Source organism: Erpetoichthys calabaricus, chromosome 8, assembly GCF_900747795.2.
Source record: "Erpetoichthys calabaricus chromosome 8, fErpCal1.3, whole genome shotgun sequence".
Classification (NCBI taxonomy): Eukaryota; Metazoa; Chordata; class Cladistia; order Polypteriformes; family Polypteridae; genus Erpetoichthys; species Erpetoichthys calabaricus.
Genome location: NC_041401.2, coordinates 136,369,586 through 136,396,541, shown reverse-complemented (window position 1 = coordinate 136,396,541; position 26,956 = coordinate 136,369,586). Strand labels below are relative to the sequence as shown.

General features: G+C 39.0%; 1 protein-coding gene across 3 annotated transcripts in view; it reads left to right on the top strand.

Annotated features, from left to right (window-relative positions):
• The window catches only part of LOC114656611 (centrosome-associated protein CEP250-like), a 282,216-nt gene that overhangs the window by 80,678 nt on the left and 174,582 nt on the right, over positions 1–26,956 (top strand). For all 3 annotated transcript variants that reach the window (XM_051931364.1, XM_051931363.1, XM_051931365.1), the window contains 2 exons: positions 534–669; positions 12,616–12,722. In XM_051931364.1, the coding sequence (XP_051787324.1) occupies positions 534–669; positions 12,616–12,722 (243 nt within the window). The remainder of the gene's footprint in view (positions 1–533; positions 670–12,615; positions 12,723–26,956) is intronic.

Below are 26,956 nucleotides of genomic sequence, written 5' to 3'. Positions count from 1 at the left end.
AGTGCTGATGCATGCTTTAACAGCAGTGACACTTGTCTGGTTGAATTCCGTTGTCAGATTTCTCAGCTTTCTACTGATATGGAAGTTATATTTTCACTTATTGTGTCTTTTAAATAATATATGATTAGTCAATACATGAATATTTTAAGTATTGTTTTGCTTGGAAATATCTTCACAAGATACTTTATAAAGTTTGCAATACAGAGCAGCACAAGGTAACAAGGCAGAATATAGGTCATTTTGAAAAAAATGACTGTCAAATCCCAGGTGTAAGTGTGCAAAAATATCTGGTAATATATTTATTGCCATTAACTTGCTTTGAACACTATTAAAACTCATTGACAGATTTCTGCCATTTTTTTAAAGCGTTGCTGATACTGATAGAAATATGAATGTCAGTTGCTCAGGTTTGTGTACATTTTAAAATATTTATATTTATATATAGTCATTTCTTCAGACATGTATCAGTGAGGTTATTACTGTATGTTTGAATTACATGTGTTTGTTATTTCCATTTTGTTTGTTTTATGTAGATGCAATGCACCAACAAAATCAGGCCCTGCTATGGAAAGTTGTGAAAGCTTTCTGCTGGAAGAACTGATTACTGATTGGAGAGGGGAACTTGATGAGTTTAAGTGCAAGGAAGAAAAATGGGAAAAGGAGCGAGAGGTAAGATTTTTCACTGTGAACTCTGAAGCATTGATTTTAATAACATACTACTCTCATCTGCAAAAGACGGAAAAGAATTAAATGTTATTTTTCTATACCAATTTTGCTCCAGTGTTGAACCTTGTATCAGAGGCTTGTAATAAACATCGTAGTATTTTTACAGGAGACTTAAATACTTAAAGCATTTTAAAATTTTGGTTGATTGTATTATAGTTCAAAAATTTGTATTTTTTGTTTGTAAAAAAACATTGCATAAAATAGGCAGGCTTGGCTCTACATGGTACTATATTTTGTTAAGAGCATTTTTTGCAATGAAGTATATAGAATAAATGTTTGGAAAATGTAATCCATTTTTTCAAGTTAGTATACTTTTCAGGTTGGCATTTATTAATATGTTTCTTTCATGTAATACTACATAGGTATGTGGTGGTACAAAGTAAACCATAATAACTACGACCCCATAATCATTTATTTGATTTATGGTATTCATGAATCAGTTCTCCAAACTTACTTCCAACTTCCAGGTAGCAGAGCCCCGTAGCTTGAACCTGAACTCAAGCCTATCTCAACTGCATCAGGTACAAAACAGGAAAAGACCATGAATGGGGTACTGACACATCCCAGTTATTTGTAAGAATATATTCTGTGGCTAATTACTCATGGCCCTTCTCAAATCAAATCAGAATCAAATCAATTTGTCACATTCAAATTATACCTATTATATTACCTTGATATAATTACTATACTACTATAATTACTATTACTGTTATTATGTATATATGTGTATGTGTATGTATTGTATCTGAGTAATAAAACACAAACTGTTTCTCCACAAATTGTTCACTTTATAGAAGACTACAGGCAGTGCAGTGGACTTTCATGTAAAATGTCAGCGTTTAAGACGCTCAATGTATGCTAATATTATGTACACTTTGTAGGCTTGCATTTTATTTGGTGCATAATGAAATTGACTCTGAAACTTATTCCACTATAGCAGCATGTTAAAAATATTTTTTGGTTAATGTGCTGTCTTTTGGACACCAGTGAGATGTGTTTAAGGATTTTTTTTTATTTTTGTGTTCATTGTCATTGACCAGGCCATTTCTAGGATCAGCAATGTAATGTGTGCATAATTCAAACAGCCAAAGTGCTTTAAAATGGAGGAGGAAGAGAGTGATTTGCCTATATTCTTGTCTACATGATAACCCAGATATCACTAAATGCTCATTAAGTGTTATCACTGGGTTGGTAAGGAAGTGGAACCTGAAGTTTGAATTGGCTCTCAATGACTGCTTCCAAATAATTTATTGGGAAATGATGTGCCAGTCACATTGTAATGATATTGAGGTTCTCAGTCCCTGCCTTACAGACTGTATGAATTTCTGTGTAGACACTGTGGTACCCTCAAATACAGTGTATTGCTTTTCAAATAACAAGCTGTGGATTACTAAGGAGCTTAAATGTCTCCTGAATGAGATAAAGAGAACATTTCAAATCCAGTGACAAAGAGGCTCTGAAGGAAACACAGTGGATGCTAAAGAAAAAACTAAGTGAAGGAAAGGAAGCTTACAGGGCTGAATTAGAGAACAAACTTAATTGGAACATGATAAAAGATGACTGGAGTGGTCTGGGCATAATTATTGGAGTTGAGCAATCCAATTCTCAGGTGCTAGAAGGAGATGGGGACAAAGCCAACACCCTGAACCAATTTTTAATAGGTTTTTCCTCCCACTGCTGCCTTCTTCCAGTGACCACTTGCCACACACCATCTCTACTACTTCAACAACTCCTACCACTACTACTAGAATGTTCAGTAATGAGTCCACCTCTGAACATCAGTATAGGCTGTCAATAACTGAACATTAGAACTTTAGAACACTCTAGATGAGAACAGGCCATTCAGCCCAACAAAGCTCGCCAGTCCTATCCACTTATTTCTTCCAAAAAAACATCAAGTCGAGTTTTGAAAGTCCCTAAAGTCTTACTATCTACCACACTACTTGGTAGCTTATTCCAAATGTCTATCGTTCGTTTTGTAAATAAAAACTTGCTAATATTTGTGTGAAATTTACCCATAGGGTGGCGCAGTGGCTCTGCTGCCTCGCGGTTAGGAGACCCGGGTTCGCTTCCTGGGTCCTCCCTGCGTCGAGTTTGCATGTTCTCCCCGTGTCTGCATGGGTTTCCTCCCACAGTCCAAAGACATGCAGGTTAGGTGGATTGTCCCTAGTGTGTGCTTGGTGTGTGGGTGTGTGTGTGCGTGCCCTGCGGTGGGCTGGCGCCCTGCCAGGGGTTTGTTTCCTGCCTTGTGCCCTGTCTTGGCAGGGATTGGCTCCAGCAGACCCCCGTGACCCTGTAGATAGGATATAGCGGGTTGGGTAATGGATGAATTTACCCTTAACAAATTTCCAACTATGTCCCCGTGTTCTTAATGAACTCATTTTAAAATAACAGTCTCGATCCACTGTACTAATTCCCTTCATAATTTTAAACACTTCAATCATGTCACGTCTTAATCTTCTTTTGCTTAAACTGTATAGGCTCAGCTCTTTTCATCTTTCCTCATAATTCAACCCCTGTAGCCCTGGGATCAGCTTAGTCGCTCTTCTCTGGACCTTTTCTAGTGCTTCAGAGTCCTTTTTGTAGCCTGGAGACCAAAATTGCACACAGTATTCAAAATGAGGCCTCACCAGTACATTATTAGCATTATTAAGGTTGAGCATAACCTCCTTGGACTTGTACTCCACACACCATGTTATAACGTAACAGTCTGGTTGTCTTCTTAATGGCTTCTGAACACTGTTGGGAAGTTGATAGCTTAGAGTCCACTATGACTCCTAAATCCTTCTCATAAGGTGTACTCTCGATTTTCCAACCACCCATTGTGTATTCAGACCTAACATTTTTACTTCCTATGTGTAATACTTTACATTTACTGACATTAAATTTCAAGTTTGCCCTAACTACACACAGGAAAGCCACAGTAGCAGGTGGAGTCAGTCCTTGAATTCTGATGGCCTGTGCTGACCAACTTTGTGGTATCCTCTGACATTTGTTCAGTCTGTCCCTAAGGCTCCAGAAAGTGCCACTACTGTGGAAAACAATCCTGCATTGTTCTGGTAAGCTCAGAGATATACACACTGATGAGCCTATGGTGTCATGGATAACAGACTATCTGTCTGGCAGACTGCAATTTGTGAGACTCAAGGACTTGCCTCTGATATGGATGTAAGCAACACTGGAACACCACGAGGAATAGTCCTGTCTCCTTTCCTTTTTACTCCCTAAGCCTCAGAATCAGAATTCACTTTATTGGCCAAGTACACTAATGCATACTAGGTATTTGTCTTCATATTATTTGTGCAACATTTAAAGACAACAAAGAATACAAAAGATAAATATAAGAAGATAAAATATAAAATGATAAAATATGATGCAACATACAAGGGCAATGCAAAAAAATAAAGAGATAGTAGGATAGCAATATCCAGGCAGTAATGTGTGGAGGTATGCATAAATACTGAGTAGAAGCTCATTCCTGATTAGTAAGAATATCTGTTTAAGTGATGTGTTGTTTTAGCTTTCACTGCACGAAGATGTCTACTGGAGGAAAGTCTTTGAAACAAGTGATGTCCTGGGTGAGTCGGATCAGCAATGATCTTTGTGCCCTCTTCCTTTCCCTGGACTCGTATAAGACTTCAGTGTGCAGTAAGTTACAGCCTATGATCCTTTCACAATCTTTCATGATGCATTGCATATTGGCAGCACCAAATCAGACAGTTATAGATGAGGCCGGAATGGACTTGATGATGGCTTTGTAGAATTGGACCGATATTACTTGAGGGAATTGAATTTCCTCAGCTGATGCAAAAAGAACATTCTCTGATAGTCATTCATAATGCATGTGGTGTTATTGTCCCACTTAAGGTTTTGTGACAGCACAGTGCCCAGAAACTTGAATAATTCTGTCATCCCAATGGCTGTCTATTTATAGCAATTGATAGACATCTTATCTCTGTGATGGTCTTCTCTCTCATGTTGCTCTTCCTTTTTTGTTCAGTTTCTATGTGCAGCATGCCTCTTACTTAAAAAGATATTTTTTCATGTACTTAGAATCAGTAACATGTTTGCATTACATCAGTGTTTTCTTTCCTATGCTGATTTTTCATCTGATCCTAATTACTCCAGGATGGTAAATAGATTAATTTTTGTACTGTACATTCCAAAGAAATTAAGCAAAAAATAAAGATTCAGATCAACAACAGTACAAAGTCAAAGCCAACACCTAGCAGTTTGTACTAATATCGATTAAAAAATGCAAAATGTCCAATAAAGATTTCAGCATGTAAAAATTATGGAATTTTTAATCTTTTAGGTATGTTTTGAGGTCAATATAGGGCGGAGTGGTGGCTCTGAGGCTAAGGATCTGTGCTGGTATCCAGAAGGTTACCGGTTCGAATCCCCGTCACTGCCAAAAGAGATCCTACTCTGCTGGGCCCTTGAGCAAGGCCCTTAACCTGTAATTGCTCCAGGGGCGCTGTACAATGGCTGACCCTGCGCTCTGACCCCAAGGGGTATGCGAAAACTACGAAATTCCTAATACAAGAAATTGTATAAGGCAAAATAAAAAACAAAAAAAAAAAAATATGTGGAGTCCTAGTAGTCCTGAGTTTATGGTTTGTTTAAGAATAGTTCCAATGAGCTTTGCTTGAGACTGGCTGTTTTGTCAGCGTCTAATGTAAGTTGCAGTTCAAATCTGAATTTGTATTAACTATCTTCTTCTAAGTTTCTATTTAACATATTGTCAAATTCATACTCCATTACTGTGAGTTTAAGCATTTACTCTTCATATGGTGTATTTCTATTATCATACACTGACTGCACCTCTGGTTTTTCTAATGATAATAAGGAGGGCTGTAAATGTAGTTGACAAGGTAAACAACTGCACAATAAGAAATCAACACATTTCCCTGAAAAGCACCCTAATTGTTAGGCTTATACTCAAAACAGAATATATGGGTTTGCCTGATAATTATATCAGTGTTTGTTTAATAAATTTTTGAGGTCAGATTTTTATAAAAATATCAATGAAGAGCACTGAACAAATAGGAACTAGAACACCTTTTCCAAATAGTAAAAACAAAAGCAACCCCATTTGTTTAATTAATAATTAAAGTACCCTTTGCAAATTGCTTGAACACTTTGTAAATGAAATTACTAACTTTTCAAGAATAACAGATATTAGGGAGCATATTGATGCTGTGTGAAGGAGATTAACTATTTTTAGTCAGGAGACAGGTGAGTGACAGCAGGACAAGTTCTGATTTCAGAATACTGTCATTGAGATGTACTTTAAAATGACTTAATTAGGCACATTGCAGGGAAAGAGCAATCACATATAATGATTGTTGCCTTTACCAGTGGCTGAAAACTGAATTGATGTCTCTGTAATACTAATACTTACTTTGTGTGCAGTTCACTTCATCTTTTAATTTTCTGACAGATTTACAATGCACTGCCTGTTGATGGCTGTCACTCCTCCTCATTTGCAATTCCCACTCTCCTAAAAGTGCCTTATAAGTATTGAACACAAAATTGGCAGTCATGAGGCATAATAAAATGTTGTAATAGACTGATTTCACATACTTGAACACATATTAAAGAAAAACACTGACCCATTCTAAGACTAAGCAATACATCTCACAGTATAAAACTGAAACATACTATTTTTGCACAAAAAGACAACAGTTAGACAAAATAAAACATAATAGCTGAAAAAGACATTCTTCAGATGTGCTTCACTGAGACTGTGCCTCTGGATGTCATCAGCCTCCCTGTAACCCATCACAACAAAGGAGTATCACACAGATCCAGAGACCTCATTTGCAGATATTTCTCAGCATACTTTCTCATTATTGTCTCATTACTGTCTGCACATAGGCTTAACCACTCATACTGTACTTTTGTTCTTGATGGTTATTAATAATTTTATTCACATTCAAATTTAATATAATGGAATATATTTTCACATTTTTTTTATTTTAAAGAAATTAAAATGTGCAGCAAATAAAATGGTTAAAGGAAGTAAGTTTTATAGGAAATAATGTGATAATAATTTATAATTTAGACAGATGGACTTTGTTGTAACCCTTAGCAGTGCATGATCATGTTAACCCCTATATATAGCCACAGTTTTCTTTGGAATATCCTAAACATTTATTCTTGTTAATTTACAAAGCATTTAAGAGACCAAGTTATCCCAAACATCATAGTACCATGGTTTTTTCAGTTACCCTAGTTAAAACTGGCATGGTTGGTTGGCAGGTAGAAACTTGTTTTGGATGTCATACAAAGACTGAAGTGTTATTGTACCTGGGTGTGGGCTCTAAAATGCAGGAACATTTCTTGTTTACTTATATACATTGTAACAGACATGGCAGTAGTGAGACACTGAAATGGGCATATTTATTTCAAATCAGAAATGCTGCAACCTGACACAGCTACTATACCTTTCAGTTGTTTGGGCCACAGAAAAAGCCAGCCAGAATAACAGGTTTGAACAGTAGTGATGTTATACTCACTGCTTCTCTTACTCTTTTACACACTTACTCCTACTACAAAGAAGAAGACCACCCTTACTATGATGTGAGCTCCTACTTGGCCTTTTCAGATTGCAAACTCTGCCTACCTTCATTCATCGTCCTGAAGTAGTGACCACAACTGTATTATCCCAGTAAAATACACTATAAGAGTGGTTAGTTTAACAAGTGATACCTAGAAGAAGTGGCAAAAACAGATGGCACTATCTGAAGAGGAAAGGGCCACTGTGAGGTGAAAGAATCGGGTCAGTATTATTATACCAGACCAAATAGACAACCCATGAATCAAATAAAAAACATGATAGCTACTGTGAGAGATGGCCGGCAGCTTATCCCGGCCAACACCCCCAGGCTGCTAGATGGAGTCCTTCCTGCAACATGGAGGTGCCCACGAATTCCCGCAGGGCATCATGAACAATGGAGTTTGCCTTCACAGCCCTGCTGGATACCATGGGGGCCGCCAGGGGACACTACAGGGAGGCACATGGATTTATACCTTCCTTATAGCCTGGAAGTATTCCCTAGTCATGATAATAATAATTCATTACATTTATATAGCGCTTTTCTCAGTACTCAAAGCGCTATCCACACAGTCATGAGGACAGAAGAAATGAAGTACATCCTGGCTGAAGAAAAAGAAGAGTTTTCATCTGACCCGGAAGTGCTATGGAAGCACATGGACTGAAGGACAGAAGCACTTCCGTGTCAAAGACTATAAAAGGACTGTGGGAGGAAGTGCGACAGAGCTGCTGGGTGGAATGGAGGATTTGATTATCGTATTGATTTATTTATTATTGTGTATTGTGGGAGTGGAGGTGCTTTGTACACATTATTATAATTATTAAAATTATTATTGGGACTTTTTACCTGGTGTTTTGGCGTGTTATCTGCGGGTTTGGAGGTGCGACAGTGCCCCCTACTGTCACACTACGTTGATTACTTTGATTTCAGCCGGCTTTAGCTGGGTTGCTCAGCAAGTAATCTTGTACTAAAGTGTGTCCTTTTTCATGGAACTAATTCAAGTCTAGATTTTGGACACACCAGTAACAATTAAAACAATATCATGTCCATACATCGATTATCACATCGTCTTAATTTGTCTGTTGCAGGAGTATTGATCTTGGGGCAGGAGCCAACCCTGGAACATGTGACAGTACTTTAAGACAATTATTATCACATAATTCCTCACAGCACCGGAAAACAGTTTTTTACATTTTGTGAATAAAATTTAATTTTGAAATCAATGCTTGTAAGTCACTATTAGATTGTGAAAATAAGTAATGAATTACCAATTCCACAGCATTATTTGTCATGAGTTTCAGAAAATATTGCAGGTGTACTTTTACCAGAAGCTTTTGCAACAAATGTTTTTAAATTTTGGAGTTGCTAAAGTTAAACAACTCACCAAACCATCAATTCCTTTAACTTTCTCGGGGAAAGAGCTAATCAAGCGTTATTTCTTTCATCCCCTAAACTGATTTGACTACAGTGTGCCTGCTGATGCAAGGAATAAAATGATACAATGTAGATTGGACGACACTCCAGCAATCCTGATATTTAACTAGAGCCGATTAGATGGTTAGCCAGCTGTCCTAATATTCAGCAAAATGTCGCTACACAGGTAACACGTTAACACCTACTGTAGGTAGCTAGATCTGTTGGCATCTGATGAACCATTCTTCATTTTACTTAATGGGTAATATTATTAGTTATTAGTCATTTTAAATTAATTGTGTTTTTATAATTTCTTCTGAAATAAAAGGTAACCAATTTGTGTGAGAGGAGTTAATGTATGACCTAGGGAATCCATTCCCGGGAATTCGGGAATCCCGCATTTCATTCCCGGGAATGATACAGTGCACGGCCATCTCACATGTAGACAGTTTTAGAACGACCGACACTTATTTTTAATAAAACTATTGCAATATGTTGACACAAATAAAAGACTAACCTCATCTACAAGCAGTTCATGCTGTCATTTAAGTACATGTATCTTTAGTTGTGGTAATAAGAGCGTAGAAAGCACAACGTCCTCACAGGTGGCGCAGTGGTAGTGCTGCTGCTTTGCAGTAAGGAGACTGTGGAAGATTGTGGGTTCGCTTCCCGGTTCCTCCCTGTGTGGATAGCGCTTTGAGTACTGAGAAAAGTGTTATATAAATGTAATTTATTATTATTAACGCGTGCAGTCGTCCAAGAACGCACCTTCGTGCAGAAGTATGCCAGCCGCTAAGAAATCACGCTCTGCCTCCACTGAAGTAGGCGGCATAATCATCAGATACTGATACACTTGTTCTAAACAACGCCCGTGCTTGCCGTTGCTCTGAAACACCGCCATTTCAGCTTTTACTGATGCATCCAGTTTCTTGTCATCATTCTGTGATGGCAAGTTTCTTGGCACAGATAATGCAGATGCAACAGACTGACGCATTGCAATTTCAAGTTGCTGTTCAAAGCTGTTGTCTGATGAAGTGCACGCTGCAGCAATGGAGCCACCTTAATTATTTTCAACTATAACTCTGTTATTTCTTGATCGATTTTTACACGCTATATATGCGAGCTTGGCCGTTCCCGTTTTCCCAGGAATTACAGCAGTTTCATTCCCGGGAATGCAGGAATGAAAAATGTCCGGGAGCCCGGGAATGGATTCCCTAGTATGACCCTTAGCAATAAACACCAAATCATTTGAGCCATTTTCTCAAGGGGTTTGTTTTATCAATTTACTCCAGCGGGAAATTACAGGATGTGATCATATCTCATTGTGTATACATGCACTTGAATAGCCTGGTTATTCACAGAAATGCGGTTTCTAAAATGCTATGTAAACCCTTATTCCAGTCAGAAAAACTGGGGCATTGGTCTCTGAGAAACCAGGTTAACACACTTAGATTTCTCTGTGAGTATTCTAGTTAAGTGTCCATGTAAATGAATCACTAACCAGGTTATAGTTTGGATTTCACAATCTGTGCGTTTTTTGCACTCTGCATGTACAATGTTTGTTTTGTACATGCTGTGGCACCCGGCTGGGTTTGTCGCCCGGCCGGGATGCCCAGGAGGAGCGGAGGAGGGCTTGTGCTTCCTCAAGGACACGAGGGGACGTCCTCCCTGGTTGCTTTGGGGGCCACGGGTACAGAGCTTGGAAGCTGTACCCTGTAGGGGCCCGTGGTCACCTTGGGAGCCCTGGACCTCAGTACTTCTGCCACACCGGGAAGTGCTGGGGGGAAGAGTATTGGGGACACCCGGTGGACTTCCAGATACACCAACAGAGCTTCCACCACACAGGGGTGTGGCTACAGAAGCCCTTAGGATGCACCTGGAGCCCATCCGGGGTGTATAAAAGGGGCCGCCTCCCTCCAGTCGGGGGCAAGAGTCGGGTGGAAGAGGACGAAGCTTGGTGGAGAGGAGTGGAGGCGGACCAGAGACTGTGAAAGGCATTGTGAGTGTGGCCAGGACTTAAGGGGTGATTGGTGCTGAGGCACTGGGTTTGTGCGCACTAATTGTATATAATAGTTGTAAATAAACGTGTGTGGTGAAGAAACATCATGTCTACCTGTCTGTGTCCGGGCTGTTCCCCACAATGCTTTAAACAGCCACAAGTAGAAGTGTCCACAAAGATTAATTTCCTGAGGTAAATGCTTGGGCAATCGGTAATTGCATTATTACTTTTCCTGGTTGAAATAATCTCGCTCATTATTTAATAAATCTCTAAATTTATGTTGAAGAGATGAACATACTGTGTTAAACTGAGCAACACAATCTCTGGAGCAGTACTTATCTGAAAAACATGATAAAAGTAATGTGTGTGACATAGTGTGATTACTTTTTAAAGTAACAATTAACCTAATGGAATAGTTATTTTATTGAAGACAAAGTACTTGTGCTATTATTATTCTAGTAGCAATGGGTGTAAAGTAAGAAACAAATGTATTGGTGCACTGCTTCTTAATTTCTTTACAGCCAAGCTGAAAAGGGTATGCTGCATGTAATCCAGTAACAGATATTTATTAATAAAGTGTCAGTTAACTTTTCATTGAGCTGTTTGCAATAGACATGTTGAAACAGTATGATTGGATAATTCAGTGGCCAGTGTTGGTATACCATAAATCTTTGGAGGTATGTTGAAACAGTATGATTGGATAATTCAGTGGCCAGTGTTGGTATACCATAAATCTTTGGAGGCATGGGTTGGGTTTTGAAAAACCCCACACTGCTCAGGAGTCACAGGTGTATGTCTTTTTTTCAGAATCATTGTGGAAATGAGATGTTTAATCATTTTTTTAGCAAATTTTAATTACATCAGAGCATTTTGCCAAAGGAGAACTCCATACATGGACTTGTGCATATAAATGGATGCTTTTAAGAAACCAGGTTTCTGCCTTAACTGGGTTACTTGCCTTTTCCTGGTTTTGTGTGTAAACACACACACTGTCTCATTTTTTGCATATAATTAACTGTATAAATAAAACCACTTTGCCTAACAAAGATGTACCATTTAAACCATCTTTATAGTAACAAATATATAGGATCTCTCTAATTTGCAGTTATGTTGAGAACTTTGAATTGATATAAGTAACCAGTCTTTGGGAAAATGTGAACATATGCTTCATCATTGTTTGCTTTGTCGATACATTATTACTTTGATTAATTCTGTAAATTATACTTACGTTACATTTTTTAAAAGAAGCAAGTCAAGGAATTCAAGGATACGTTTGATATTTTTCAAGTCAAATGTATTTTTCACAATCATTGAATACATTAATTTGCCATAGGAAGTCGTGCTCTTAAGAGTACCTTTTTTTTCATAATATTAAATATGCTGTGGTTGTTTCTGCAATATAAAATGTGGTCAACCAGTCTTTTAAGTAAAGATATTTTTGAGTGATGATAAAGATAAGGAAAAGCAAAATGTGGAGAAAGGGGATTTTACAAGTTTAGAAATATTCATCGCACAGCCTGCTGGTGTTTTTTGTTTGTTTTGTTTTTTTGTTTTTTTTTTCTTTTCAGTTTGTAGCTAATAAAGACAAGCTGTCATGTTCTCTGGAGTAATAGATCCCTGGTCAGAAAAATTGACTGCTAACATTATGCCTAAGAAATTCTTTAATGTTTATTCATTTATCTCCTGTGAGGCATTACTTCAGTTACATTTGCATCCCACCGCGTGACCTATCTATTTCTTCAGTGGAATATTCCCCAAAGTTGTTCTTTTTTTAGTAGTAAGATTAACTCAGATTTAATTTAAAGGCTTTCTTATTTCTACCAGTTAATGTACTGTACATTATTCATTATTTAACTATTAGTTAAAGATCCTTGATTTGGGAACATCCTTATTTGTTTTCATTTTGTATTTTTTTAGTTACTAAAATTCTGTATTAATGGAGAACGTGGTCGTCTCAACCATCTTTGGAAAAAAGTGTCAAGCTTCAGAAGATGCTTTGACGCAATGAAAACATCAACCAGCAGGTTTGGTTTAGCTATTTATACACTTGAACTTATCTGTTTATATTTTTACATTTTCTTGTTTGACTAACGTCTTTGTCCAAGGCAACTTAGAACATTTCTTTTGTTTTTCCAGTTGGAGCACAGGCAGCTTAAGTGACGTGTTCTTGGCCACATGGTGTCAGTAGTGGGATTTGAACCCATAGTTACAGGGTCTGAAGTCCAGAGTGTCAACCACTATGACACACTGTTATATATGTATAGATTCAAGGCTTGACCTAGATTATTTTGAATCTCTGTTGTAGAATTGTGACAGAAGCTTGAATCTGGATCTGACTGGTGCTGTAGGCAATAAGGAATTTACTTTCTTAGTAGATATTCAGCTGGTAGTGATTTTCATACAAAGCCAGCTATCATCACCATTGAAGGTACATAAGTAAAAACAACAACAACAATTTATTTCTTGTATTGCTCAAAATCAAACAAGGAGTGTCTCAATAGACTTTTGAAGAGCCCAGTTTTTTAACAGCCTGTATTTAAAAGATGAAACTGCAGGGGCACCTCTTATAATAGCAGACAGACCATTCCACAGCTTCTGAGGCCTTAAAACTGAAAGCTCGACCTCCCACTGTTATTTTATTAGTACTGTACTTGAAATCATAAGCAGACCGGCATCTTATGATCTTAATGTGCACTCTGGTTTGTGAGTAATGATAAAATCAGATAAGTAAGCAGGGCCTTAGCCAATAAAGGCTTTATATGTTAAAAAGAGGATTTTGAAATCTACAAAACATAACCGGGAGCCAGTGTAAGGTTTTAAAAACTGAAGTTATGTGTTCATTTGTAATAATTCTTACAGCAGCATTTTGAATTAACTGAAAACTGTTTAAAGAACAATTTGAACAGCCAGTGAACACCTCTTTGCAGTAGTCAATCTGCTAGAAATAAATGCAGGAATTAATTTCTTAGTATCCTGCATATTTAGAAAATACCTTAATTTTCTTACATTTTTAAGATGGGAAAAAACATGTTTTAGACAGGTTTGTATTTGTGGTTTAAATGACATGCTAGTGTCAAAAATAACACCAAGATTCCGGGCTGATTCAGTAAAACTAATGGTGATTCTAACTGAGTTAAATAATAACAAAATATTGTTGCACACAGCATGACTCCCTCCACTAATTAATATTTCTGTTTTATCTGTATTCAAAGACAAATAGTTCTTACCCATCCACTTCTTTAATTCACTAACACATCTAATTAAAGGCAACATTAGAGAAATGTAATTTGTTCTAAAAGAAACGTATATCTTGGTGTCATCTGCATAAAAGATCCCAGTAGAAGCATGTAAAGTGAAAATAGTAAAGGTCCCTGTACTGGACCCTGCAAGACACCATATCTCGCTTCTGTGTATAATGATGGAGTACTGTCAGCACATTTCTGTACATGCTGGAATCAACTTGATAAATAAGAGCTAAACCAGGCAAGGACATTGCGTTTAAACCCAATGTCAGTTTCCAACCTGTGTAGTAAAATAGAATGGTCAATGGTATCAAACACTGTGCTAAATTTTACAACATAATTATAGTGGAATTGCCTTCATCAGAGGATATCAGAATGTTGTTTACAACATGCAGGTTTTGTATTATGACTAGTACAGAAGCCAGACTGGAATTTTTAAAATAAATTGTGATGTTTAAGATGAGAGTGAAGCTGATTAGTGAGTATTTTTTGAAGTTTTTTAGAGAAAAAGGGTAAATTTAAAATGTGTCTATAATTATTAAGAATGTGTGGGTCTAGGTCTGACTTTTTAAGTAATGGTTTGATGACTGACACTTTTAGTGCATCAGGTACTGTGCCGTGCAATAATGAACTATTGATAATGCTAAGAAGAAGCTGATTAGTGAGTATTTTTTTAAGTTTTTTAGAGAAAAAGGGTAAATTTAAAATGTATCTATAATTATTAAGAATGTGTGGGTCTAGGTCTGACTTTTTAAGTAATGGTTTGATGACTGACACTTTTAGTGCATCAGGTACTGTGCCATGCAATAATGAACTATTGATAATGCTAAGAATAGGTACTGCAAGAACATCCATTGCACTTTTTACTAGTTTGGTAGGCACTGGATCTAGGGAACAATTTTCAACTCAGAATTCTAATAAAATCTAATGTGTGATTATGATTATGAGTTGTTAAGTTTACTTAACAAATAAGTAAAACATTTGCTTAAAGTGTCAGTTTCCACATCAATGTGTACATTGCATGATCATAATTTATAGCCACTGTAGCAGATATAGCGTTTGTCCACCTCTCGAACCCTCAGGTACCACTCTTGAGACCAGGTGAAAGTACAACTAATATTATTTTTATTATTATTACAGTGCACCAAGCACTACCCACACCACACTATTCATATAACCAATACACTCTCTTACAATAACCAATCCTCCTCGCCCAGACACGTCGCCACCCTACCTCCCAGCTGAGCTCAGTGTACTGGGCTTTCCTTAGTCCTTTTATAGCTCCTGACCCGGATGTGGTCCCAAGCACAACCCACAAGTCCATTTCCTTCCGGGTCAGGGCAAACAGTCCTCTTCTTCATCCCGGGAGCACGTCGCTTCCTCCAGTCACGTGACTGTGACGCACTCCCGGGTTATAGGGCATGCAAGAGTCCACTAGCCCCTTCACAGCGACTCCTGGCGGCCCCCAAGGTATCCAGCAGGGCCGTGTATAGAAACTACAAAGTCCATGAGGCCCTGCTGGAACTCGGGGCACCAATATGCTGTCCGGAGGGCTCCTCCTAGCGGCCTGGGGGTGAGGGCCGGACTGGAAAGCCGGCAATCCTCCACACCACATAAGATAAATGGTTGCCCGAATCACATTAACATTATGGGCAAAGCAATTAGCAAGTGCAATTACAGAACAAAATACAAAGTATTATGACACAAGCAGTGGTAGAAAGACTACTGGGCCAATGGGTAGTAATTGTGGTCAGAATGCATGGTGAAATTCCTAATTGCAAATTGCATTCTCTAACAAGAGGGCAGAAACAACACAGATGCTGTGATTGGAATGCAGTTTATTCAAAATGGTGTCTGCTAGTCTTGATCAGAGAATTTTGCCAAAGCATTATTCACAGCAAATTTGCTGCGTTCGCACTTGTTCGTCGAATTATTTACTGATAATTTGGCTGTTTTTTCGGCATCCTATAATGTTTTACGAGGACAGCGTGACATCCCCCAGAGTTGTAACAGCCAAAATTGGACGGAACTTCCTCCCAGGTACATAATGCTGATTACAAAGCTTGTGCACCTCTCATTACATTCTTTCTTCTTTGATCTCACAGATGCACGGTCGCGCAGTGGTTGGCACTATGAAGAGCACACGATCACGCTCACAGCATTGCTAGTCTACTGGCTGACATACTGCAGATTTGAACACTGGGAGAAACTCGGGATTAGCTGAGAAAATTCATGCATATATAAGCAGAACATGCAGATTTCTTGGAAACCAAAGGGGCCATGGCAGCTGTTGAACCACTATAACATCAATATTTGTACCAGTTTTTTATATTTTCGATAAAAACCAAATGCTATAAAATGTAAAGCCATAAAGGCACATTAATACTATGTATAGTAGGTGAACTCAATTTAAGGAACTTAACTGTTGAGTAAATAAGACAGGTTCTCAAATTTTATTTTTATGAAACATATACAGTGGGGCAAAAAAGTATTTAGTCAGCCACCAATTGTGCAAGTTCTCCCACTTAAAAAGATGAGAGAGGCCTGTAATTTTCATCATAGGTATACTGTACCTCAACTATCCATCCATCCATCCAGTTTCCAACCCGCTGAATCTGAACACAGGGTCACGGGGGTCTGCTGGAGCCAATCCCAGCCAACACAGGGCACAAGGCAGGAACCAATCCCGGGCAGGGTGCCAACCCACCGCAGGACACACACAAACACACCCACACACCAAGGACACACTAAGGCCAATTTAGAAACGCCAATCCACCTAACCTGCATGTCTTTGGACTGTGGGAGGAAACCGTAGCGCCCGGAGGAAACCCACGCAGACACAGGGAGAACATGCAAACTCCACGCAGGGAGGACCCGGGAAGCGAACCCAGGTCCCCAGATCTCCCAACTGCGAGGCAGCAGCGCTACCCACTGCACCACCGTGCCGCCCGTACCTCAACTATGAGAGACAAAATGAGAAAAAAAATCCAGAAAATCACATTGTCTGATTTTTGAAGAATTTATTTGCAAATTATGGTGGAAAAAAAGTATTTGGTCAATAACAAAAGTTCATCTCAATACTTTGTTATATACCCTTTGTTGGCAATGACAGAGGTCAAACGTTTTCTGTAAGTCTTCACAAGGTTTTCACACTCTGTTGCTGGTATTTTGGCCCATTCCTCCATGCAGATCTCCTCTAGAGCAGTGATGTTTTGGGGCTGTCGCTGGGCAACACGGACTTTCAACTCCCTCCAAAGATTTTCTATGGGGTTGAGATCTGGAGACTGGCTAGGCCACTCCAGGACCTTGAAATGCTTCTTACGAAGCCACTCCTTCGTTACCTGGGCGGTTGTGTTTGGGATCATTGTCATGCTGAAAGACCCAGCCACGTTTCATCTTCAACGCCCTTGTTGATGGAAGGAGGTTTTCACTCAAAGACGATACATGGCCCCATTCATTCTTTCCTTTACACGGATCAGTCGTCCTGGTCCCTTTGCAGAAAAACAGCCCCAAAGCATGATGTTTTCACCCCCATGCTTTACAGTAGGTATGGTGTTCTTCGGATGCAACTCAGCATTCTTTCTCCTCCAAACACGACGAGTAGAGTTTTTTTCATCTGACCATGTGACATTCTCCCACTCCTCTTCTGGATCATCCAAATGCTCTCTAGCAAACTTCAGACGGGACTGCACATGTACTGGCTTAAGCAGGGGGACACGTCTGGCACTGCAGGATTTGAGTCCCTGGCGGCGTAGTGTGTTACTGATGGTAGCCTTTGTTACTTTGGTCCCAGCTCTCTGCAGGTCATTCACTAGGTCCCCCCGTGTGGTTCTGGGATTTTTGCTCACCGTTCTTGTGATCATTTTGACCCCATGGGGTGAGATCTTGCGTGAAGCCCCAGATCGAGGGAGATTATCAGTGGTCTTGTATGTCTTCCATTTTCTAATAATTGCTCCCACAGTTGATTTCTTCACACCAAGCTGCTTATCTATTGCAGATTCAGTCTTCCCAGCCTGGTGCAGGTCTACAATTTTGTTTCTGGTGTCCTTTGACAGCTCTTTGGTCTTGGCCATAGTGGAGTTTGGAGTGTGACTGTTTGAGGATGTGGACAGGTGTCTTTTATATTGATAACGAGTTCAAACAGGTGCCATTAATACAGGTAACGAGTGGAGGACAGAGGAGCCTCTTACAGAAGAAGTTACAGGTCTGTGAGAGCCAGAAATCTTGCTTGTTTGTAGGTGACCAAATACTTATTTTCCACCATAATTTGCAAATAAATTCTTTAAAAACCAGACAATGTGATTTTCTGGATTTTTTTTTCTCATTTTGTCTCTCATAGTTGAGGTATACCTATGCTGAAAATTACAGGCCTCTCTCATCTTTTTAAGTGGGAGAACTTGCACAATTGGTGGCTGACTAAATACTTTTTTGCCCCACAGTACAGCATAAATAACGAGTTATCTCTGCTTGTCGCCAAATGTGCAGATCGATCTTCGAGTTCCATGTCAATAAAAGAGAAGGAGGCGTGTGCCCAATGCATGCATAATTAGTCAGAGAATGAAAACAAATCTTGAAAGAGTCTGACACCAACCAAACACAGGAGACTGAATGAAATAATAATACCAAAGATTTCTTACTATTTACAAGACGTCTTTATCTTTTTGATAGAAGAAAAAGTGCAGAGCATCAGCACAGACAGATTGGAGAGCCTTCAGTACGATTTCAAAAAACAGAACAAGCCAGTGGCTTTAGTCATGACATGTCACTTTGAATTTTCTGCATTTTTTTTCTTTTCTCCCAGGACTAAATATTTTTCAGAAAAACTCAGTTTTCTCAAAAGCACACAGTGCAACAGTCAATCAGTCATTCTCCAACCCGCTATAGCCTAACACGGGGTCACGGGGGTCTGCTGGAGCCAATCCCAGCCAACACAGGGAGCAAGGCAGGAACAAATCCCCGGGCAGGGCGCCAGCCCACCACAGGGCACACACACACACCAAGCACACACTAGGGACAATTTAAGATTGCCAATTCACCTAACCTTCACATCTTTGGACTGTGGGAGGAAACCCACGCAGACACGGGGAGAACATGCAAACTCCACGCCGGGAGGACCTGGGAAGCAAACCCAGGTCTCCTTACTGTGAGGCAGCAGCGCTACCACTGTGCCACCGCAGTGCAATAGTTTCTCATATAAATCAACATAAAACAATCTTATGAATTTTTTCTGACTGTTGACTATGACTTTGGCATTTCTGCTTTGTTGTGATGAAATATACGACCCCAATTCCAAACAAGTTGGGACGTTGTGCAAAATGTAAATAAAAACAGAATGCAATGATTTGCAAATCTCATAAAGAAACACTTTATCACTTACTTTTCCAGCAACTTTTTTGAGATGTGCTACTGCCATGAAATTGAAAATGACCTTATTCTTTTCTTAAAATGGTAAATTTTCTCAGTTTAAACATTTGATATGTACCCTGGGTTCTATTGTGAATAAAATATGGGTTTTTGAGATTTGCAAATCATTGCATTCTCTTTTTATTTACATTTTACACAGTGTTTCAACTTTTTTGGAATTGGGGTTGTATGTTTGCATGTCTCTGACTGTGTTCTTTTTTTCTTTGATCTCATGGAGGTACGGTGGTGGAATGGTTTGCACTGCTGCCACACAGCTCAGGTCACCTTTTTTGGCCGCAATAATCAGTCCAGTATAGTTGGCAGACATTTCCCTAGCCCTCAGGGACACATTAAAAATGATTGCACCTTTATAATCCAGTCAAATCCAGTTCACTTAGTCTGTCCTCAATGACTTCAATTAATTTCATCCAGTTCAACAATATTCACAAACATTTCTTTCTCTAAACTGGAGGTAAAGTGACCATTGCAGAATTTGCTCATCACTAGTGTCTATACTCACCCAACAAAGTACTGTAATATTCAATCTATAACAGGACAAAATTTGTCTTTTGCAAGGGTCTGCTCTTGTCAGCAACAAGATTTTACCCTAGCTTTTTTATTGCTTAAATTTTAAAAACATTGCTATAGATTTGTCATGCCTGAGAACTTTTTGGACCCAAATGCTAATTATAAAATCTGAATGATATGGGTTGGCATTTGGGCCAAATGCTTATCTACTTTGGATCCAATTCTTTGTTTTACTTAAAAAATATGGTATTTTTTATGATTCTATTCCAATTAAGCTTAGCTTTGTGAAATGCACATTTTTTAGTTATCTGTTTATACACGGTTTACTATTAAAATATACTGTCCAAGATGCAAGCCAGCTCCAGTACACTAAAGCACCATGCCAATTCCGACCACATAAAGATAATTCATTACATATATGAAGGAGAAAAAAAATACTCCACTATTGTTCTTCTTCTTTTACAGGTTGCCATGCATAGCACCACATGCCTGTAAAAATTAATTTGAAAACTCAGTTTAAAAACAAAAAAATTGAGGCACCACCATGGCACAGACTCATGAATGCAGTCTGAGGTGTATAGAAACATCTGATCTGCTGAAGTTCCAGTAAATATTTCAACTCACTGGACGGCATTTCATTCTACAAGAAAATAATGATCCCAAACATACTGCTAAGGCAACACAGGAATTTTTCAAAGCTAAGAAATGGAAAATTCTTGAATTGGTAAAACAGACACCCAATTTAAATCCAATTGACCATGCCTTCCATATGCTGAAGAGAAATCTTAAGGAGACAAGCTTCCGAAATGAGCACAAGTTGAAGATGGCTGTGTTGGAGACTTGGCAGAACATCACCCTAGAAGATCCTCAGTACCTGGTGATGTTTATTAATTGCAGACGTCAAACAGTCATTGCTTGCGAGAGGTATTCATCAAAGTACTAAATATGACTGCTTTATGACCCTATGACCCAAACATTATGGACCTGAAATAGGGGACAATTTATAAACAGTGTTGTAATTTCTATATGGTATGACCGAAATGTATGGAAATACCCTTAAATTAAAGTCGGCAATGTCATGTCTGAATTGTTTGATTTGTAATTTTAAACTGTGGAGTAGAGGGGTACATCGAGGCAACGTGTGTCTTTGTAAAATGAAAATACAGAATTCTAGGATAGTTGCCTATTTCAACAAAATTGAATTTGGCCTCTTTTTAAAAGTTTTATTACTGTTTGTATACAACTGATTCTCTTTTTTTGTTCTAAATTTTTGCAGCAAGTGTCACCTCCAAGAAGGTAATTATTGTTTAAGCAGTGTGTCGGAGGTCATCCAGGCCTTTAATGACCTCTTGGGCACAGCCATCAGCAGTGTGTCTTGTCTGCAGTGAGAGTATCAACCTTGTCAAGAGGTTTACTTACCTCGGCAGTGACATTCATGTCTATGGTGACTGTTCCTTTGAATTCAGTAGACGGATTGGGAGAGCATGGGTGGTCATGAGGTTGCTGGAAAGGGGTTTGCGACACTCCAGGGGCCTCATGTATAAACGGTGCGTACGCACAGAAATGTTGCGTACGAACGTTTCCACGCTCAAATTGCGATGTATAAAACCTAAACTTGGTGTAAAGCCACGCACATTTCCACGGTACCTCATACCCTGGTGTTTTGTCTTGGTAGAGTAATATATATATTGCTCTACTTTCCCCTATTGTATTATTAATATGTAGCCTTAGAATGCCTAATCTCACAGACTTACCACTGTTTATAAGGTATTATTGTATATAACTTATCCCCACCTTTCCTTCTATATCTATAACCTCAGGCAATTAGATGTAGTAAAAAAAACAAGCAGAAGTTAAGTTACACATAAAATAATGTATTATTGATAATATTCATAAATAATAACAAAATGCAAAGTATATTTGAATATTGGCAACCATACAACCTGATTAAATGATGATATGTAGTTCAGGTGGCACACAGACTTGTTAGTTATTAAATGTCTCTAGTTAAGGCATCATTGGTGCTCAGCTTTCAGCTACATGTCTGTTCAAAATGGCTGCTGAGCTGTGCTGTTCATTGTGTTCTCTTTATCATCACAGGTTAGCAAGAGAGATGCTTCTTCATCATATGTTGGTTGGTAAGAGACAGATACTGAGGTTAAACACATACATTTATAGATGTTCTGTCCAATCCCGAGAGCCAATAGGACATCATGGTACTTAAAGGCCTCTGAGACAAGCCAATTCCAAACAGCCATACCTCAGACCAATGGGGAAAATAGAACATCTTAACACCTGCCCCCAAACCATATGTTAAAGTACACCTTAGCCCATTTGCGGGGGTAGAAATGACTTTAGCAAGGGAACACTTGCCATACTGGTTTAAAACACACATCCCCCAAATCCTGTCGTAAAATTCAAACAGACCCATTCCTAAGGGGGGGGGGGGGGGGGGGGGGGGGGGTAAACACTAAATTACATTGCTTTGTCTAAATTACAAATAAAGATATACAGTACAAAATATTCATCAAGTTATATGTAAAATCTCACATCACAACACTCCACCCTGATGAATGTTTTGTACAATGTCTTTATAAACAGTCTTAATTGTTTAACGAGTCTGATGCATAACTTGTGCATTGATTTGCAGTATTTGCTGTCCCAGTGTTAAAAGTTGTCCGTGACCATTTGTCCATTACGTATCTTCTTTATTTCAAAGACAATCTGAAGAACTTGGATGCGCTTCTGATGACTTGTATCTGCTCCGGCTTGCTTCAACTGTTCCTTTAGCTTTCAGCAGTCTTCATATGTCATCAGATCTGGTGGTTCAAAATGAGACAAGTCCACACCTTCCACTAAACTAGCCCACTGCAATTTAGTCTGTTGTGTGAATTCCTAAAAGTAACCTTTGTTCTTTACTGGTTTTGTGTCTAACTGCTAATTAGACCCCTGTCCCAAACTATTCATTTAAGCATATGCAGCTGTACAATTAACATCAAAATTTCAAAGGTAACATGCCACAGGTGCCAGTACAACCAGTTCTGCCCAAGTAAGAGCACATGTGCCACTGTAAAAACTGCTCACAAAACCAACCTGTGTAGCCCCTCTTCACACATTTGGGGTTGATTTAGTTGCCTCTTGTGCTTTCCTACCCATGGTGCAACTCTTGACTGCCATCAGCCTTTACCAGTATGGGCTGGCATCACCACCATGAGACATCACAGCTATGCAACTCATCATTCCCCCTGTAGGCCACCCCTAGAGTTTGTTTGCTCACCATATGCATACTCGATGTGCTAAACACCTGGTTCAGAATTGGCCCACTGGTCCCTCTGCTTGCACCACAGCTGACAACCTCAGCAGGGCTTCCGTATTTTCCCAATTAAAACTATACCTAAACATCGGAACCTATATATCTTGCAAATGTACCCAGCTGCACCTACTTTCCTGAAAAGTTCACTAATTTTCTTAGTATACCATTTTCCTTAATAATAGTATTAATTATATTAATTATCCCACTTAATTAATTAATACCCAGAATGTATATTGTATGAACCCAAAATTAATCCCCTTATTTTGGCATTCCTAACTGGTTTGTTCAGTTTCCACCCCTTGGAATATACATTTGCTGCAGTAATGAACAAACCTTTCCTTTTAAACTATAGCTATTCTGACTAGACTTATTATTGCATGACTTGTGGACTTGTTACTCACTTAAACCCCAGTAAGTGTCTTTTTCTTGCTGTCTATTCAGTTCTTCTTCATGTCTTTGTCTTTGTCTTTAGTCTTTGCTTGTTGTCTTTTCCTCTTTCTTTTTTTTTCATTCCGCTATGTAGGCAGGTCTGCAAAATGGAAGGTGACAAAGCAGTTTCTGTCCATCTCATCTTCTTGGTTGTTAACCTGGTGCCAACACTCAAACTTTGCTTCCTGGCATTCATTGGAACAGCTTGGCCACTAGTGCCACTCTGCTCCAATGTGCTAATGGTAACCCAATCTCCTGCATGGATTTTACTCTGCTAATTGCCTTCACTATTTATTACCTGCACAAACCCAAACTCCGTAAAACCTTACAATAGAAGTTGCACTATTACAAAAGGCCAGAAAATTGAAACAGAAATAACTATTTTCCCTTTCCTGTCTTCCTGCGCTACCCTTCTATTTTTTTCATTGCCTGTGTGCCCTTTTTTTATTTTATTGTAACTGCTACCTGAATGTGTGGGCTATAACCTCTCCAAAATCCCAATGCCAGATCCAGCATCTCTCCTAAAACTGACCTGTGTTCTTTACCCAAGACCAGCTCACTTTTCTCCATTTTATTACTGGGAGATTCATAGGCTGTCTTTTTAAACAACTGGTCAGTCAGGTTTCGATTTACTGAACCTAAGTGTGTGTGCTTTTTAATTACTGCTGGCCCCAGCACAGCTGTTGGGACTTTCACACCCCTGTGCATTCCTGACTTGCTGTCTGAGCTTGTAAACCTTCCTGCTGCACCATCCCCCATGCTTTGTTCTTTGGCTTGTCCTGATTCATTCATACCAAATCCTAAACTGGTGCACTTTGTTTCCAACTCAGCCATTCTTGCATTAGCACTTTTAGACCTTTCACACACAAACACTTGAATTCCATTAATTTCCATTGTTCTTTGTTTTAATTCCACACTTCCTTTACTCATTATCTTTAAACCATTATCCATTTCATGCCCTCTAGTCAACAATTGCTATTCACACTCACCAGCTTCTCTGCCTTCTATCTGATTTCTTTCTCCTAAATCAAATTTCAGTGCAGCACTAGTTACCTTTCTTAACAGTGGTGAAATATCTATCGGCATAGCATGTTCTTTAAATACTGGGCAGACCTCAGAGTCACCTGGAGATTGTGATGCAATGGAGAATAATAATGGAAGAAAACATCCTTGCTGTTTTCCCTTCCTTTCATCTCTCTCCTTTTCCTTGCACTCACATTCCCACTCTTTATCTGAGCACTCATCTCTCTCAGGTAAGTCAACCACCCATGTTTTAGGGTTCCAGTCCGATCCAGTTACTATTGCCCTAACTTTCACCATGGGTGGTTTTCTGTCCTTGTTTCCCCTGCTTTCTGTGCTTTCCACTTCAGCAGTGGGTGTTCTACATGCTAGCACTTCACAATTTTCACACCAACTGTTACATCGTTCAAAACTTTCACACAACATTCCATTTTCACTTTCATTCACTTTGCTATTTTCTTCCCTATACTGATCTTCCTTATCACCAATAATACAAGATAGTAAACCTCTTATAACAGCAGCTGTCTTCTTTAAACCAGATTTCTGTTTTCCTGATTTTAATCCTTCCAGCCCCCTACCATTTTGTGGCATGCTCAGCTTAGCTTCTGTTTTCGCTACCTGCACTACAGGTTTCCTAGCTTTAGCCTGCTTGCTTCTGCCACTCCACTGGAAGATAGCTGACTTTAATTTAAATTTAGGCATTTCTGAGTCTACAATAACTCAAATACAATTTGCCACCTTCGTTATGGGTTGGCCAACTTTTGCTCCTGTAAGCAAACATACACATACATACATAAAGATTCTAAACGAATAAGTGCCGTATGAATGATGCATGCATGTCCCATCACTCCCTGGCACTTTAACCACTTAAATGCCGTATGAATGACGAATGCATGTCCCCTCACTCCCTAGCACTTTAACCACTTAAATGCCGTATGAATGATGCATGCATGTCCCATCACTCCCTGGCAGTTTAACCACTTAAATGCCGTATGAATGACGCACGCATGTCCTCTCACTCCCTAGCACTTTAATTAGGGACTCACTACCACCAGCACTAACAAACATGCGGGTGTCCTTGTGACACACATGAAGTCTCTACACTTTGTTGGTTATATTCCATTCAGCAACCAAACAATGTTTTACTTCCACCGCATTTGTACACTGGATGCCCTAAAATTCACATACATATACACACATATACATCAAAACAGTAATTGCAAACAGGGTGCAAAATATGGTTACCCCAAATCCTACCCGACTACGCCAATTGTTTTGTCTTGGTAGAGTAATATATATATTGCTCTACTTTCCCCTATTGTATTATTAATATGTAGCCTTAGAATGCCTTATCTCACAGACTTACCACTGTTTATAAGGTATTATTGTATATAACTTATCCCCACCTTTCCTTCTATATCTATAACCTCAGGCAATTAGATGTAGTAAAAAAAACAAGCAGAAGTTAAGTTACACATAAAATAATGTATTATTGATAATATTCATAAATAATAACAAAATGCAAAGTATATTTGCATATTGGCAACCATACAACCTGATTAAATGATGATACGTAGTTCAGGTGGCACACAGACTTGTTAGTTATTAAATGTCTCTAGTTAAGGCATCATTGGTGCTCAGCTTTCAGCTACATGTCTGTTCAAAATGGCTGCTGAGCTGTGCTGTTCATTGTGTTCTCTTCATCATCACAGGTTAGCAAGAGAGATGCTTCTTCATCATATGTTGGTTGGTAAGAGAGAGATACTGAGGTTAAACACATACATTTATAGATGTTCTGTCCAATCCCGAGAGCCAATAGGACATCATGGTACTTAAAGGCCTCTGAGACAAGCCAATTCCAAACAGCCATACCTCAGACCAATGGGGAAAATAGAACATCTTAACACCTGCCCCCAAACCATATGTTAAAGTACACCTTAGCCCATTTGCGGGGGGTAGAAATGACTTTAGCAAGGAAACACTTGCCAAATTGGTTTAAAACACACATCCCCGAAATCCTGTCGTAAAATTCAAACAGACCCATTCCTAAGGGGGGGGGGGGGTAAACACTAAATTACATTGCTTTGTCTAAATTACAAATAAAGATATACAGTACAAAATATTCATCAAGTTATATGTAAAATCTCACATCACAACACCTGGCGTACGCAATTTCTCCGCTTGGTTTTGCAGACTGGCGGCACCCAGCGTCAAAGCAGTGCTACTGTTCCTGTGTGGTCACCCTTTCTTTCTTAGATCTACATTCCTGACACGGCTTTATCAATACACTGAAACTATCTGCATATTGTTTATTAGTGTAATG